At 43.5% G+C, this 16,319-nt stretch overlaps 1 protein-coding gene across 10 annotated transcripts in view; it reads left to right on the forward strand.

Moving 5' to 3' along the window:
• LAMA2 (laminin subunit alpha 2) overlaps nt 1-16,319 on the forward strand; it is a 748,112-nt gene that overhangs the window by 632,910 nt on the left and 98,883 nt on the right. For all 10 annotated transcript variants that reach the window (XM_061623807.1, XM_061623808.1, XM_061623810.1 and 7 more), the window contains one exon: nt 11,533-11,687. In XM_061623807.1, coding sequence (XP_061479791.1) covers nt 11,533-11,687 — 155 coding nt within the window. The remainder of the gene's footprint in view (nt 1-11,532; nt 11,688-16,319) is intronic.

Consider the following 16,319-nt stretch of genomic DNA (forward strand, 5'->3'; position numbering starts at 1 on the left):
TCCTTCTTCATATTCCGCCATTTTTGATTAAAAGTTTTCCCACTCATTTTACGGGCGCCATTTTGTTTGTCCCTTTTTTCCCGCCCTTTCTGTTCAGTTTATTCAGTACTAAACAAAGGGGGGGTTTAGCTGGCAAGGGCTCCTTGTATGTGTGCTGCAGATAGGATCCTATAGTTCTGCACGGACTCCTCTACCACACGACTACTGCTGCTGCTTCTTGCATCTATCTGATCACTGCAACTATTTGAACCTGTACTTTTGTGACTGTATCATCAAGGCTGTGGCTGTGCACCAGGCTGTTTGAACTGTACATTCTGCCCCATTCGTGGCCGTGTACCAGGACTGTCTGAACTGTACATTCTGCCCCATCTGTGGCCGTGTACCAAGGCTGTCGATACTGTACATTCTGCCCCATCCGAGGCCGTGTACCAACGCTATTAACATTGTACATTCTGCCCCATCCATGGCCATGTACTTAGCCATCTGCCAGTGTATTCTGCCCCATCCGTTGCCGTGTACTGAGCCTGTTTGGGTCTGTGCATTCTGCCCCATCCGTGGCCGTGTGCTGAAACCCATAGAAAATATAAGATGGCGGAACAGCCAGCAACGACTCAGATAGCCAAGCCGAAACCATCTAAGGCGGTCAAGCATAAGCACACCAAAGCGGTTGCCAAAACAAAACATCTTTCCAGCCACAGCAAAACCAAGCGCCCACGCTATGTTTCTGTTCCGGCTTCCGATGGAGCAGCCCAGGAACAGTTAACGAATCTATTTCACTCTCCCACTGCTTCCTCCGAGGAGGAGGACTTCGCTGGGTTTCCTGAACAGCCAACTACCAGCCAGCCCCCTCCCATATTACCGCCCAGGGCTTATCCATTGTCACAGCCTACTGGGCCGCCTCTACAAGCGCAACCATCCGCTTCACCGGGGCTGCAGCTGTCTCATGAGTTCCTATCACAACTACAAGGCATGCTGTCATTTTTTACTCAAACACAGTCACTGCCACAAGTCCCCGCCATACCTCAGCACAGTATGGACCACTATGTATGTAATGAGGCAAATCCATCATGCTTCCCAAATCCTTTTGACATTGCCAGAGGCAGATTTATTGATGATGTTTCTTGTGGGGAAGAGTCACCCTTTGCTGTACAAGCCGAAGGAGACGAATGGAGTGATCATTCGGAACACGAGGATACATCTTATCGCCTGTTTGATGCCTCAGATTATCAGCCTCTTGCTCGCAGAGTATTGCACACCCTTGGTCTCCAAGCTACACAACTGGCAGCTACCTCTTCCCTCTGCAAGGGTGGGGGACCTATTAAAATGGTCCGCCCCTGGAGACTAATGGATCCTGAAGGTTTTCAAAGGGCTCTGGGGGATTTTCCGGCTGATAGGACTGGCGCTCCTGCTGAAGCCCTGGTCGCTCTGTGGAATATGGAGATGACCCGGGCTGTAAACACGATCGCTCCTGCACGCCCTCTCCTGTGTAGAGCTCATACAGCTCCATGGTATACTCCGGAGCTGAGAGCGATGAAGCAAGATAGGAGGTGGCTTGAGCGGAAATGGAGACGAACTCCCGACGGATACAATTATGCGCTGGTTAGTGCTTCGACTAAGCTCTATGTAGGAGCAGTGAAGGCAGCTAAAAAACATCATTTTGCTGCCACTATTAAATCATCTCTTCGCCACCCAGCGGAGCTCTTTCGAGTTGTCCGGGGGCTTCTCCATTCAAACCCTCCGGACACGGTGGAATCATCGGAGGCCCGCTGTAATCAGTTTGCCGATCACTTCCAGAATAAGATCTCATGTATCCGCCAGGACCTAGACTCTCAAGTTATAGCAGTAGATCCTAGTGAGATGTCCGGAGCACAGTCTTGTCCTGTTTTGTTGGATGAGCTTCAGTTGGTTCAACTCGAGGATGTGGACAAGGTGCTTGGACAGGTACATGCAACCACTTCAGTACTGGATCCTTGCCCCTCCTGGCTGATAAAAACTAGCAGGAATGGAACAGGTAGCTGGGCCAAGGAAGTGATAAATGCCTCTTTACGAGAGAGAGTGGTCCCGGGCTGTCTGAAAGAGGCAGTGGTGAGACCACTCCTGAAAAAGCCTTCCTTGGACCCAGACAATTTTAACAGCTACAGGCCAGTGGCGAATGTTCCATTCCTGGGCAAGGTCTTGGAACGGGTGGTTGCTGGCCAGCTCCAGGCGCTATTGGATGAAACTGATTATCTAGATCCATTTCAATCGGGTTTTAGGCCCGGTTTTGGCACTGAGACAGCCTTGGTCGCCCTGTACGATGACCTATGTCGGGAAAGAGACAGAGGGAGTGTAACTCTGTTGATTCTCCTTGATCTCTCAGCGGCTTTTGATACCATCGACCATGGTATCCTTCTGGAGAGGCTCGCGGAGTTGGGAGTTGGAGGTACTGCTTGGCAGTGGTTCCGCTCCTACTTGGCGGGTCGTCTCCAGAAGGTAGTGCTTGGGGAACATTGCTCGACACCGCGGGCTCTCCAATATGGGGTCCCGCAGGGGTCAGTTTTGTCCCCCCTGCTTTTTAATATCTACATGAAGCCGTTGGGAGAGGTCATCAGGAGTTTTGGAGTGCGTTGTCATCAGTATGCTGATGACACACAGCTCTACTTCTCCTTTTCATCTTCTTCAGGTGAGGCTGTCGATTTGCTGAACCGTTGCCTGGCCGCGACAATGGACTGGATGAGAGTTAACAAACTGAAGCTCAATCCAGACAAGACTGAGATGCTGTTGGTGGACGGGTTCTCTGATCGGATGGTGGATATATACCCTGTCCTGGACGGGGTTACACTCCCCCTAAAGGACCGGGTTCGTAGTCTGGGAGTCTTTTTAGACTCTTCCCTCTCACTTGAGGCTCAAGTAGCCTCGGTGGTTAGGAATGCGTTTTACCAACTTCGGGTGGTAGCCCAGCTACGTCCCTATTTGAGTAAAGAGGACCTTACATCAGTGGTACATGCTCTGGTATCCTCACGTTTGGATTACTGTAATGCGCTTTACGTAGGACTACCTTTGAAGACAGTTCGTAAGCTACAACTAGTGCAAAATGCGGCAGCCAGATTGCTGACAAGGACCAAGCGGTCCAAGCATATAACACCTGTTCTGGCCAGCTTGCACTGGTTGCCAGTATGTTTCCGGGCTAGATTCAAAGTGTTGGTACTAACCTATAAAGCCTTATACGGTGCGGGACCAAGATACCTTGCGGAACGCCTCTTCCGATATGAACCAGCCCGTGCACTACGTTCTGCTACGAAGGCCCTCCTCCGGGTTCCAACTCACAGGGAGGCCCGGAGGGTGATGACAAGATCTAGGGCCTTCTCAGTGGTGGCCCCCGAACTATGGAACAGTCTCCCCGAGGAAGTACGCCTGGCGCCGACTCTGCTCTCCTTCCGGCGCCAGGTCAAAACCTTCCTATTCTCTGAAGCATTTTAAGTTACGCTGATTTACTTTTTTAAATGTTTATTGTATTGGATTGATGATTGTATTTTAGTATTATTTTGTTATTCATTGTATTTTTATGCTATTTTATGTTCACCGCCCAGAGAGCTATTGCTAGTCGGGCAGTATATAAATTTAATAAATAAATAAATAAATAAATAATAATACCACTACCGCTATTAAAGGGGCCAGGGTCTTGAAATCCCCCGCACCAGCAGAGCACTACCTTCCGGTGCCAGATCCCATTGCTAAACTGGCCAACAACGAATGGTCTCATCCATTACAAACTCGCTGCTTCAATGCCCTTGCGGACAGACTTTATTCTCTGGCTCCGGACTTTACCAGCAGACTGGCCGTTCCTGGCATAGACAAGCCGATCTCCAGTCTAGTCTCTAGATCCCTTTTGCCGAGGGAAGGAGATTCCCATCTAAAGGACGCCACTGAGCGGAGGCTGGACTTTGCCTTACGCAAGAATCATGAGGCCACCGCCTTCTCCATGCGAGCCTCTGCATCAGCTTCCATTTTTTCCAGGGCAGCTATGATGTGGTTGGATGACCTTTTAGAGGATACTAATCCCGATCCTGTATCTCTGAGGAGGTCACTGATAAAATTGCGCAAGACAGCGGTGTTTGTAGCTGATGCCACCTTGGACGCAAATCAACTGGGAGCACGAGCTATGGCAGCTCAGGTAGTCGCTCGACGGACCCTATGGCTCCGTCATTGGCAAGCTGACTCTATAGCCAGAGTTAATTTATCAAGGGCACCTTATTCTGGATCTTTACTCTTCAGCGAGGAAGCCCTAAAGGCAGTGCTTGTTGACCCCAAGGATGCTCGAAAGCCTGTTCTGGCTACTGTTAAGAACGTTGATCACAGGCCTTTCAGGCGTTTCCCCTCATACCGCACGACCCAGCCCTTTCAAGGAACGCGGCCCGGGGGACGAGGCCGTGAATTCCGAACCTATACTTTCCGTGCCTCCAGGGGGGGCTGGAACCAGCGTTTCCCAGGCAGAGGTCAGTACCAGGGGCACAGAGGTACCTCTACTTCCTGCGTAGCCCACAGAAAATTCCTTCGATTTGCCTTCAGCTCCCAGCATTTTCAATATCGAGCTATGCCGTTCGGCCTCTCTTCTGCCCCGAGAGTATTTACCAAGGTGCTACTCATACTAGTGGCTTATCTCCGACTTCAAGGGGTCCATATCTACCCCTATTTGGACGATCTTTTAATACGGGCGAGTTCCAGGGAGCTGGCTCATCGCCATCTAACGCTCACGCTCCATGTTTTGCAGGCCTACGGCTGGCTAGTCAATTTCGACAAAAGCCATCTCCAACCAACCCAACGTCTACAACATCTAGGGGCGATGTTGGACACACTGCAGGCGACGGTGTCCCTGTCTCCAGACCGCATAACTGCCATCACAGACATCGCTCAGTCTCTGATGCGCCACACAACCGTAGACGTCATGCTTCTGGCCAGGGCCCTCGGAATGTTGGTGTCCACCATCCATATTGTGCCATGGGCTTGAGCTCACACGCGCCCACTCCAGTGGGCTTTGTTACCATTTCAGCAGGACATCGCCAACTCAAACCATCGAGCAATCCCCCTGAGCTCATCACTGCGTCTGTCATTCCACTGGTGGATGAGGGTTCATCACCTCACCCAGGGCACTCCATTCAGAGAACCCCGCAGGACTATCATCACCACAGATGCCAGTCTCCTCGGCTGGGGAGCCCACTGCAACTCCCAGTTTGTTCAGTGGGTTTGGACCACAGCAGAGCAGACTCAGAGCATCAATTGGCTGGAATTGAAGGCTGTCCACTTAGCTCTGCTCCATTTTCAATCTCTGTTCCACTTGGACCATGTTCTCATTCGAACGGACAACACGTGTGCCAAATCTCATTTAAACAGACAAGGGGGGACCAGGTCCCGTCCTCTGCTGAACCTGTCTTCCCTCATATTTGACTGGGCAGAGCAACATCTGCAATCCTTGAAAGCAGAACATCTCAGAGGAATTTGGAATGTGACAGCAGACTGGCTCAGCAGACAACAGGTCTTTCCGGGAGAATGGAAACTTCATCCGACCGTTTTCCATCTTCGCGAGTGTCGGTTCGGCGCCTTCTCAGTCGACCTATTTGCCTCCAGTCGCAATTGCCAACTACCCAGGTACTTCGCTCAATACCTGGACAAGACTGCGGAAGCGGTGGATGCCCTGTCGCTACCGTGGCCGGATGGCCTATTGTACGCCTTCCCTCCAATACCACTGTTAACCAGAACCTTGAGGAAGGCACGACGCGAGAGGGCCAAACTGGTTCTGATAGCTCCATATTGGCCCCGTCGACCGTGGTTCTTGGAGCTCCTTGCCATGTCAGTGACGGACCCTTGGCCGCTCCCGGTCAGGCCAGACCTCTTATTCCAGGGCCTAATCTTGCATCAGGATCCCAATTGGCTCAAGCTAACAGCGTGGCTTTTGAACGGGGACATTTAAGGGCTGCTGGCCTCTCTGATGCTGTTATTGACATTATCTTGGCCTCGAGACGTCCATCTACTAGTCGTATATATCAACATACTTGGGTGGCATTCTCCAGGTGGTGTCAGTCCCAACACCTTGATCCTTCTCAGGCCACAATACAACAGATACTACAATTCCTTCATAGGGGCCTCCTGATGGGACTTAGACCCAACACTTTACATAGACATGCGTCCACTCTGTCGTCCATCCTTTCAGTGTCCTCCACTGGTGCTCCTATTGCCTCGCACCCGTTCATCAAACATTTTCTGAGGGGAACCGTGTTATGCTCACCGGCTGTAGTCCACCGTTTTCCCTCATAGTCTGTCAAAGGTCCTACAGGCTTTACAACGCCCTCTGTTCAAGCCCCTTCGGACTGTGCCTTTACGTCTGTTGTCATTTAAGGTCCTGTTCCTGATCGCGATCACCTCCGCGAGATGAGTTTCGGAACTGGGCGCACTGTCTTCTGCCCGCCATCTCTGTGTTTTTCACAAGGACTCTGTTGTGCTGAAAACTGATCCTGCCTTCCGTCCCAAGGTCATTCAGTTTTCCATTGCAATCAGGACATTGTGCTTCCTTCATTTTGCCCGAATCCTACCCATCCTCTAGAGAAGGCTTGGCATTCATTGGATGTTCGGAGGGCTCTCAAGACTTACCTGAACAGGACCCAGGATATACGACGGACTGAGTCTTTGTTTGTATCCTTTCATCCACGTTCTATGGGGCATAAAGTAGCTAATTCCACCTTATCCCGCTGGTTGCGGGCATGTATTACCTTAGCCTATGAGTCCCTTAAGCTTCCAGTTCCAGCTAGTATAACAGCTCATTCCACTAGGTCAGCGGCCACTACGGCTGCTTTTGCTACTAACATTCCTGTTGCTGATATTTGTAGAGCTGCTGTTTGGTCTACCCCTCATTCGTTTATAAGGCATTACAAAATAGATCGTTATGCCTCTGCTGATGCCTCTTTTGGCAGACGCGTATTGCAACAGGTTCTTAATGATGATTAGGATGTGGGTGGTCCCTCCCTGTTATGGGCTGCTTTGGTACATCCCGCTTGATGGCAGTCCTCCTATGGAAAATGGACCATTGGTCTCACCTGAAGGGTGATTTTCATAGAAGGACTGCCATCACGACCCTCCCAGTTGGAGGATATCTAGATATTTTTCTGGGGTTTTTATATATTCCTGTTACGCTATTATGTGTTGATTTCCTAGTGAAGTCAAGACTGCTATTAATGTTATCTCGCTATTAGAGTCATATTATTATGAATGTTGCTATTATGTTATGTTCTTGCTGGTAGGCCCGTTGGCCTTTTCTCCTGCATCTTTAGATATCTCTTTGGACTTGCTGCGAATGAACTGGAGAGTGGGAGGGGCCTGATGCCCCTAGTCTTGACTTCAAAAACATTCTTGCCTTCGGACGATAGGTGGAGCTATAACCCGCTTGATGGCAGTCCTTCTATGAAAATCACCCTTCAGGTGAGACCAATGGTCCATTTGCAGTCCATGTCAATTTTGCATTGGTTTATTCATGAGTTGATTCCATCCCATTTCTGCACTAATGTGTAATTCAAAAAAATCCATATGAAAATGTGTGTGTTAGTGTGTGTTGAAGTATGTAGCTAAATATATATTTTATCACGACATATGTGTTTAACCTTATATTTTATCTCTCTGTAGACATTTTAAGTACATATTTTCTTATGCATTTTGCCACAATTTTTGAGCTGAGAAGTGCAGAAACCAAAGGATAATTACGTTCTATTGATCCAGGAAATGCAAATTAAGACAGTTTGGCTAAATATGCTGACCAAACAATATTCTCCTCCATCCCTAATTGAGTCTCTGCTCAAGTAGAAGCAAATTTGTGGGGAGCAGAAGGAGGAGAAGGGGATGTCCCATTGTGTCAGGAAAACTTCATTTGCATAATGTTTAATTCAATCTATTATGTGTTGTTACACAATTTTTATTTTTACTTTGAGGAATTTGGATCTCTGCCTGATATTTATGTGTATGTGAATGACTTAGAAGGAAAGTCTTGTAATTTATGAAACAAGCATGGAGGAAAGAGATGGGGCCAGAAAGAATTGGATTGGGGATACAGTAGTAATGGATATTTGTGCATTATTCAATGGAGAAATTGCACTACCATCTTTACCATAAACCTCTGTGTGTTTTTTTCTTTTTACAGAGGAATATGTTTGTGGGGAGTGGGGTTGAGCATCACAATTCCATTATATAAAATGGACACCTTGGAATATATTCCTTAACTCTCCTGAAGGCAGCTATGCAGATTTTTAGAGTCCATGATTGTTTAACTTAAGGTGACATTGGATCTTTAACTGTAGGAAGGAGACCAGGAGGAAAGCTTATCAGGCTTGCATGGTTTTCCTCTTTCCTCCTTACTTTTCTGGTTCAAATTCTCTCTTCCCTCTCTTTTCAACAAAACGACAATGAACATTATATCTGCGCCAGTTCTACACCATAGTTAGCTTTAAAGCAGAGTTTGAAACCACAGAAACGTTGATTAAATCTATGATTAGCACTCAGGCTGGTGCAGATTTAAAACTCTAGACTGCAACTTTAGCCCCATTTTCCTGGGATTAAGCCCCAATGAATTCAGTAGGTCCTAGTTGTACGTACATATGATGAAGATTGCAAGGTGTAAAACAATGAAAAGAAAAAGAGATGATTTGAACAGGAAAGGAATGATGAGTAGAAGCACATAATCTAAGAGAAAAGGGAAGGAAGTTGGAGGATTGATCAGATCTGGAAATGTTTCATCTGCACTGAGCCATTATAACACCTAGTACACAGTACATTTACTCAGTTGATATTGCTCTAGAAGCAATATATCTAGGTGGCCTCATGTGGGTGCCTTAAACTGAAGAAAATCTTCCTCTTATACCAAATCAGCAGCACACAGTGTGCTAAGCAATGAACTCCTCTAGTTTTCTGTTCAGTGACCATTTTATTATGTTGGTGTTTGTCTTTCAAACTTACTGTCTTACAATTTTTTTTCTTCTTTTTAAATCTCCAAAACATGTCTGCAGAAATCAGTACGTATAAGGTTTTAATTTTATTATTCTTTTTTGGCTCCCCCCTCCCCGTGTCTATATGCTTCATTCATTTTCTCAGATGTACTTGCATGGTACCTATGCAAGGTGTTGGATTAGAGTACCTTACTTTTTATTCTAGTCAATGTTCCACCAATGGCACTAACACTGTTGCTCACCCTAGGAACCTTTACCATGTGAAAGGGATACCCGTCAGCTCAGGACCAGTTCTGATGTTACAGTTCCATACTCAGTGTCTTAAAGCCATAAGTGAGAAATTGAGTACAGAATGACAGAAGATGAAAGTTGTCATCTTATTGAAAGATGGAGCTGAGACTATTGGAAGATACAGCTCTCTTTCAGATGTTCCACATGTTCCAACAAGTCAGATTCACATCTGAAGATTTGTTACTTCTGTCATTTGTCACTTGTTTCTTTCACCTATTGCATCTTGAAGATGAATGTGCAGAAACATAATATCACAACCAGCAATAAAAAAATGGAAATGGACTGCCTTCAAGTCATTTCCGCCATATGGTGACCCTATGAATTGGGTTTTCATGGTAAGCGGTATTCAGAGGGGGTTTACCATTGCCTCCCTTTGAGGCTGAGAGGCAGTGACTGGCCCAAGGTCACCCAGTGAGCTTCATGGCTGTGTGGGGATTCGAATCCTGGTCTCCCAGGTCATCTAAACCTGACAATAAAAAGAGGCTAACAGAGAACTTAGTGTTTCCTTCTTTATGGACCTGAAATGAAGGTCTAATGATATAGAAATGAATATCACTGAATATAAGGAAGATTTCAATTTGTAGTCACAATATCTAATAGCCGGTGACGTGTTAACTATAATACTTTCACTTTAGAAAAACATCTAAAATGCTGGCAAAGAGACATGATAGAAATGATGGAGTTAATACATTTTATTCTCCTTGTTTTCCCCTCCCACTTCAGTCTTTCTCATAGTGCTAGGACCCAGAAATATGTTGGCAATAAATTCAGGATTGACTTAAGAATGTGTGCAACAGAGTACATAATTAATTGTGCTCTTAGGTAGCAATGAGGGTCATTGGCTGTGGCTTTTTAAAAGGATTAGATAAATTCATGTAGAATACATCAGTCAATGTCCATAATACCTCAATGAAACTTCCTTCTATACCTCTGAATCCCAGATACTGGAGACAAGCAATAGAACATGGCATTGCTATTGTCTTCATATCCTGTCTGGGGGCTTCCAAAGACACAGGATCTTATCCAGCAAACCAGGACTCATAATCCCCTTCATATATACACATGAAGAAGGTTTCACACATCAAACGGACTATTGTTCACACTCCCAGTGGTGTGTTGAACATCAACATCTGAGCATGGAAGCCTATGCTTGAAGAGTTCTGTTTCCTTGTGATCTGGAATCCTGAATGACTGGGAATGGAAGCATCAGTACAGCCTGCTGTCCTTTCTACACATGGAGTCTACTCTATGCATATAAATTAATATTGGGCACTGCAAACATATATTGGTTTATGTTGTTTATGCTGTTTATGCAGAGCCATGCCCTGAAGTTCCACTTGTGATGCTGTTTACATTGTGTAATCTTCAAGGCTACTGAAAAACTGAATGTGGGCTACCAAACTTTGGGACCTGTTTAGGTGCCAAACATTAATTTAGGAATGAGGAAAGTCCTTGAGAGTTGGGCTGCAGTGTTTATCTCATTTAATCACAGATCCTCATATTTGGAGTTAGACCGTTACTTTCTTTTTCTAATTTATGATTGTGTAACTAATGAGTGCTAATTTGTTTACTAACTAATGAAAACTAATCAACTGCTATTTTAATCCAAAATGCTTTCATTAAGGCAAGAATAAAAGGTAAAGTCCTCAACTCTGAGCTGTCTGTACTGTGATCTCTGAGCTTTAGCTTTCTCATGTTACAGGATCACAGTTAATCTCAAACTGTAACCTCATACTCAGTCTTCTAAATCTTGCTCCTTCAGTTCTATTTTGCCTTTAAACCAAGCTCTAAAATTATTGATGCAAGTACTTTGCATATGTAAAAAAAACTCTGATAACAAAGGGCATGTTCAAACATTTCAATCCCAGATTAATAAACCATGATTTATTCATTCCTGCACACCTTTTCCGTAGTTACTTTAAACCACAGTTTCCCATTACTTCCAAATTCTGTTTCGATCTCAGACTCCAAACCACAATATGAAACCAGGATGTTCCATGTTGTAGTCTGGAGTCCAAGTTTAAACCACAGTTTCCCATTATTAATCATGTAAAGGGAAATTTTTGTTTAAAGTAACCATGATACAAACCCAGCTGGCACATGAAGCGTATGTGTATGGGCACAGCTCTCATTCCTGGATTAACAAAGCACAGTTTATTAAAATGGGATTGTTATATCTTGAAGTGGCCCAGAGTATTCTTAATTTTTACTAATACTATTTGTACCCACCGTTTAATTTCTTATGTTGTTGTGTATTTTTTTTTTTTTTTACATGAAGTTGCTGATGCAGAAGACACTGTTAAAAACCTGGAAGAGGAAGCAGATCGGCTGATGGATAAACTCAAACCAATCAAACAACTTCAAGATAACCTAGGGAAAAACATCTCTCAGATTAAAGAACTGATTAGTCAAGCCAGGAAGCAAGCCAATTCTGTAAGCCTTTCTAATAGCTTATGCTGTTTCCTTAGTTATTTATTTCATCCATAAGGAGATCCCAGAAAGAGTAAGTAAGGCTGAAATTAAGTATGCTGATAATTAAGCCCACAAAAACCGTGTGGACTTGGGTGACACGTTTGTTCGCTTGGGAATTGGTAATCTACAGGTTAATGGCAGCACTGCGGGAACCATTTCCCAGTCATTCTGATAACATAGGCATGAAGGAATCACAGACAATGTTTGTGTAACCCACTAAATAAATGTACTGCCTTCAAGTCGATTCTGACTTATGGCAACCTTATGAATAGGGTTTTCATGAGGCTGAGAGGCAGTGACTGGCCCAAGGTCACCCAGTGAGCTTCCTGGCTATGTGGGGATTCAAATCCTGGTCTCCCAGGTCAACACCTTAACCACTACACCATACTGGCTAACCCACTTGCATCCCTATATCTGCAGGAAGAATAGGCATGCTCCATCAGGATTGACAGCAGAACACCCATTCATGGTTACACTTGTCCAATCCCGAATTGCAATAATATTTATTGACAAACATTAATTAATATAAAGAATATATTATACTAATTCTGTATAATAAATAGATTGTTCAAGTGTTTACATTAATCATTCTGAATCAAAGAAGGTCCCATTATTTGCAAAACGTGGAAGTTTTCTTGTCAGCAGGCATTGCTGCTGTTTGTGGATTGTGGAACCTGACAGCATGTTGCAGAACCCCCAAGAATATTAAATGGAACTACCTTCCCGTTTTCCTGATTTTCTTCACCTTGTGTCCTCAGGTTAAGAGTATCATTTTCTAGCCTCATTACTGAGTCCTAAATCTGTTTTACCAATGTAATTACATTTTAAACTGAGGGATCAGCTGGTAATGCTAAACTTATTTGCCATATGACCCACAAGAATCTGTAAAGAAAATCCTTAGAAATGAATGTTCGGCCAGCTCCTGTTTAATTCAAGTCAAAACATCATGCTGCCTGAAGGAGAAATACAAAAAAGGAATGTATGTGCTATAACACCAATAAAACAGCAGGCTCACTTTTGTAAATAACTTTTCATATAAATAGAAGCAAGGCAACAGATTATTTGTCACCTCTGAAATAATATTAATGCATAGATTTTAAAGCTGTTTTCATAATGTTAATCATGTCTCAGAGGATCATCCGTACTATTCCTCAGTGTGCAAATGGAAAAGCCCACATTGATGGCAGTTCAGCAATTCTAGCCCAGTGGCATTTTAGTCACACCAACAAGTTTTAAAGCACATCAGTCTAGTTAATTTCAAATTGTGTCATGTGTGAGTGATTTGTAATGTTCACTCAATGCCTTTAAAAAATTCCATAATTTTCAGGCATTTTAAATGCAGGAATATAGGTTCCAATACATATAAAGGTAATATCTTTGCTTTCTCTCTCTCTCTTTTTTTTACAGTGATATAGTCTGTTTTATTCTGGGTTATACAATATGGGTGTACCACAGCCTAACATTCCCAAAACAAATAATAATTTGGAATTGTAATTGCCAAGCCTGGTTCTCATCACATATTCTAGACAGTAATTTTTACTGTAAAATGAATGTATTATGAAATGAGTTGATATGTTATGTTGGTGTGGTTCATTTAAATACAAAAAAATTAACTAAATGATCTCACACTGAACATCATTTTGCTTTCTCAGTGCCTTTTTTGTACTCAAGGTAAAGTCCTATAACTGGTTCACACATGCAACAAGGAGGCTTGTTTCTATATTAGGAGGAAACCTGTGGCCCTCCGGATGTTGCTCATGTTCAGTTCCCCCTCATGCTTGACCTATACTAGCTGGGGCTGATGGGATCTGGAGTCCAACAACATCTGTCAGGGGTTGCTACTGGGCGGAAGGGCTGGATATAAATCTAATAAATAAATAATAAATAAATAATAAATAAATCTGAAGCAGATTGCCCACTCCTGATGTGCGCAGTTATAGCGCCACATATCAAAATTTAAGTTGAGCAAAGGGCAAACAGAGAAAATCGCAGCTATCTTTATGATCCTAGAATTATCCAGTTTTTAAAATTGTAACAGATAAGAATTTGGCACATGCTTGCCTAATTTTCAACAAATATGAATATGATAGTCATTTGTACCATCATCAAAATGTATTTTATTTTAGATCACAAACTTGGAAAATCAAATGAAATTGATGAATGAAAGTAAATGAATGTTAACTTTCTTATTTGTTTTGGTAACAAGATTCTGTAAGCTCAGAAAAGCACATGGTCTGGTACTTTATTGACTCTTTTATTATACTTACATAAATGCCATAACCACCTTTCATAACGGCAATAATATTGTAGTAAGCATTAAATGAACTCTTAATGAATATTAGATAATTAGTTTTAAGAGAAGGGATCCTCTGAGACAGAACTAGCAATGGACAGTAGAACTAAAATATGTGAAAACCTTCCATAATGCAAACATAACACGATAGATGAGAATGCATTCAAAATGAAGTATAGTGGACTATTGGTTCCACATAGTCTGTATTCTTTTGAGTTCATTAGCTACTTATTTCAGGATATATTCAAAAGCTGAATTGTCATAGCTGACCCTTGTTCATGGCCACATATTCTAGTTAATTCTTATTGCAAATAATGGCATTATTATGTCACTGCTTTTGTTCTTACATGCCTCCAAGTCTATTTTGACTTTTGGCAACCCTATGAATTAGCTGCCTCCAATAGTATGTTATAAACCACCCTCTTCAGATATTGTAAGTTCAGGTCTGTGGCTTCCTTTATGGAATCAATCCATCTCTTGTTTGGCCTTCCTTTTTTTCTACTCCCTTCTGTTCTTCCCAGCATTATTGTCTTTTCTAGTGAATCATGTCTTCTTACTCTGTGTTGAAAGTATGATAACCTCAGCTTCATCATTTTAGCTTCTAGTGATAGTTCTGGTTTAGTTTGTTCTAACACCCAATTATTTGTCTTTTTCACAGTCCATGGTGTGCACAAAGCTGTCCTCCAACACCACATTTCAAATGAGTGGATTTTTCTCTTATCTGCTTTTTCCACTGTCCAACTTCCACCTCCATACATAGAGATCGGGAATACCATGGTCTGAATGATCCTGGCTTTAGTGTTCAGTGATACATCTTTGCATTTGAGGACCTTTTTTTGTTCTCTCATAGCTGCCTTCCCCAGTCCTAGCCTTCTTCTAATTTCTTAATGACTGTGCCAAAGTATTGATAATTCTTGACAAGTTCAATGTCCTCATTGTCAACTTTAAAGTTACACAAATCTTCTGTTGTCATTACTTTAGTCTTTTTGACTAGCCCTGCTTTCGTGCTTTTCTCTTTAACTTTCATCAGCATTCTTTTCAAATCATTGCTGGTTTCTGCTAGTAGTATGGTATCGTGTGCATATCTTAAATTATTGATATTTCTCACTCCAATTTTCACCCCTCCTTCATCTTGATCCAATCCCACTTTCCATATGATATGTTCTGCATGTAGATTAAACAAATAAGGTGATAAAATATGCCTCTGTCTCACACCCTTTCCGACTGGGAACCAATTGGTTTCACCATATTCTGTCCTTACAGTAGCCTCTTGTCCAGAGTATAGGTTGCGCATCAGGACAATCAGATGCTGTGGCACCCCTATTTCTTTTAAAGCATTCCATAGTTTTTCATGATCTACACAATCAAAGGCTTTGCTGTAATCTATAAAGCACAGGGTGATTTCCTTCAGAAATTCCTTGGTCCGTTCCATTATCCAACACATGTTTGGAAATTGATCTGTTGTACCTCTTCCCTTTCTAAATCGCACTTGGACACCTGACATTTCTCGCTCCATATTTGGTAAGAGCCTTTGTCGTGGAATCTTGAGCATTGCTTTACTTGCATGGGATATTAAGGCAATAGTTTGATAATTACTGCATTCCCTGGGATCCCCATCCTTTGGAATTGGAATGTATATGGAACGCTTCCAGTCTGTGGGCCATTGTTTTCTTTTCCATATTTGTTGACAAATTTTTGTCAAAATTTGGACAGATTCAGTCTCAGTAGTTTGTAGCAACTCTGTTAGTATACCATCTGTTCCTGGTGACTTATTTCTTCCAAGTATTTTAAGAGCTGCTTTCACCTCACATTGTAAAATGTCAGTGTCAGTGCAGAATGCCAGAAAAGGTTGCAAATAACCCTTAATCTGAACCCAAATTTTAAAGAAGTAAATTGCAATTCATTCCATCACCTCAAACTTCAAGGGAATATGTGATTGAAAAGTGACAAAAATGAATCTGTGGCTGGTGACCATTGGGATTGGTGGGGCAGGAGGCAGAGAGCCCAACAGGAGGTGGAGCCAGAGCCAATGATAGGCAGAGCCAACAAATTCTAGTTTGTCCCCATCCTCCTCCTCCTCCCTGCTGAGTTCTACAAGAGCAACCCTGAGACTGAGGAGGAAGGTGACAGCTAGGGCCACCACCTGGACTTGTTGTAAGTAAGAGGGCAGGCAGAAGCAGGCTGGCTGAGGGCAGGCTAATGTTGGTGGGGCAGTGCCCTCCTAGCTGCAGTGGACCAGCCTCTTCTGGTTGCATATGATTGTGAATACCTAATAGTTTCACTGGCAGTATATGAGCTGT

The sequence above is a fragment of the Rhineura floridana genome, chromosome 4 (genome assembly GCF_030035675.1).
Source record: "Rhineura floridana isolate rRhiFlo1 chromosome 4, rRhiFlo1.hap2, whole genome shotgun sequence".
In the NCBI taxonomy this organism is placed as follows: domain Eukaryota; kingdom Metazoa; phylum Chordata; class Lepidosauria; order Squamata; family Rhineuridae; genus Rhineura; species Rhineura floridana.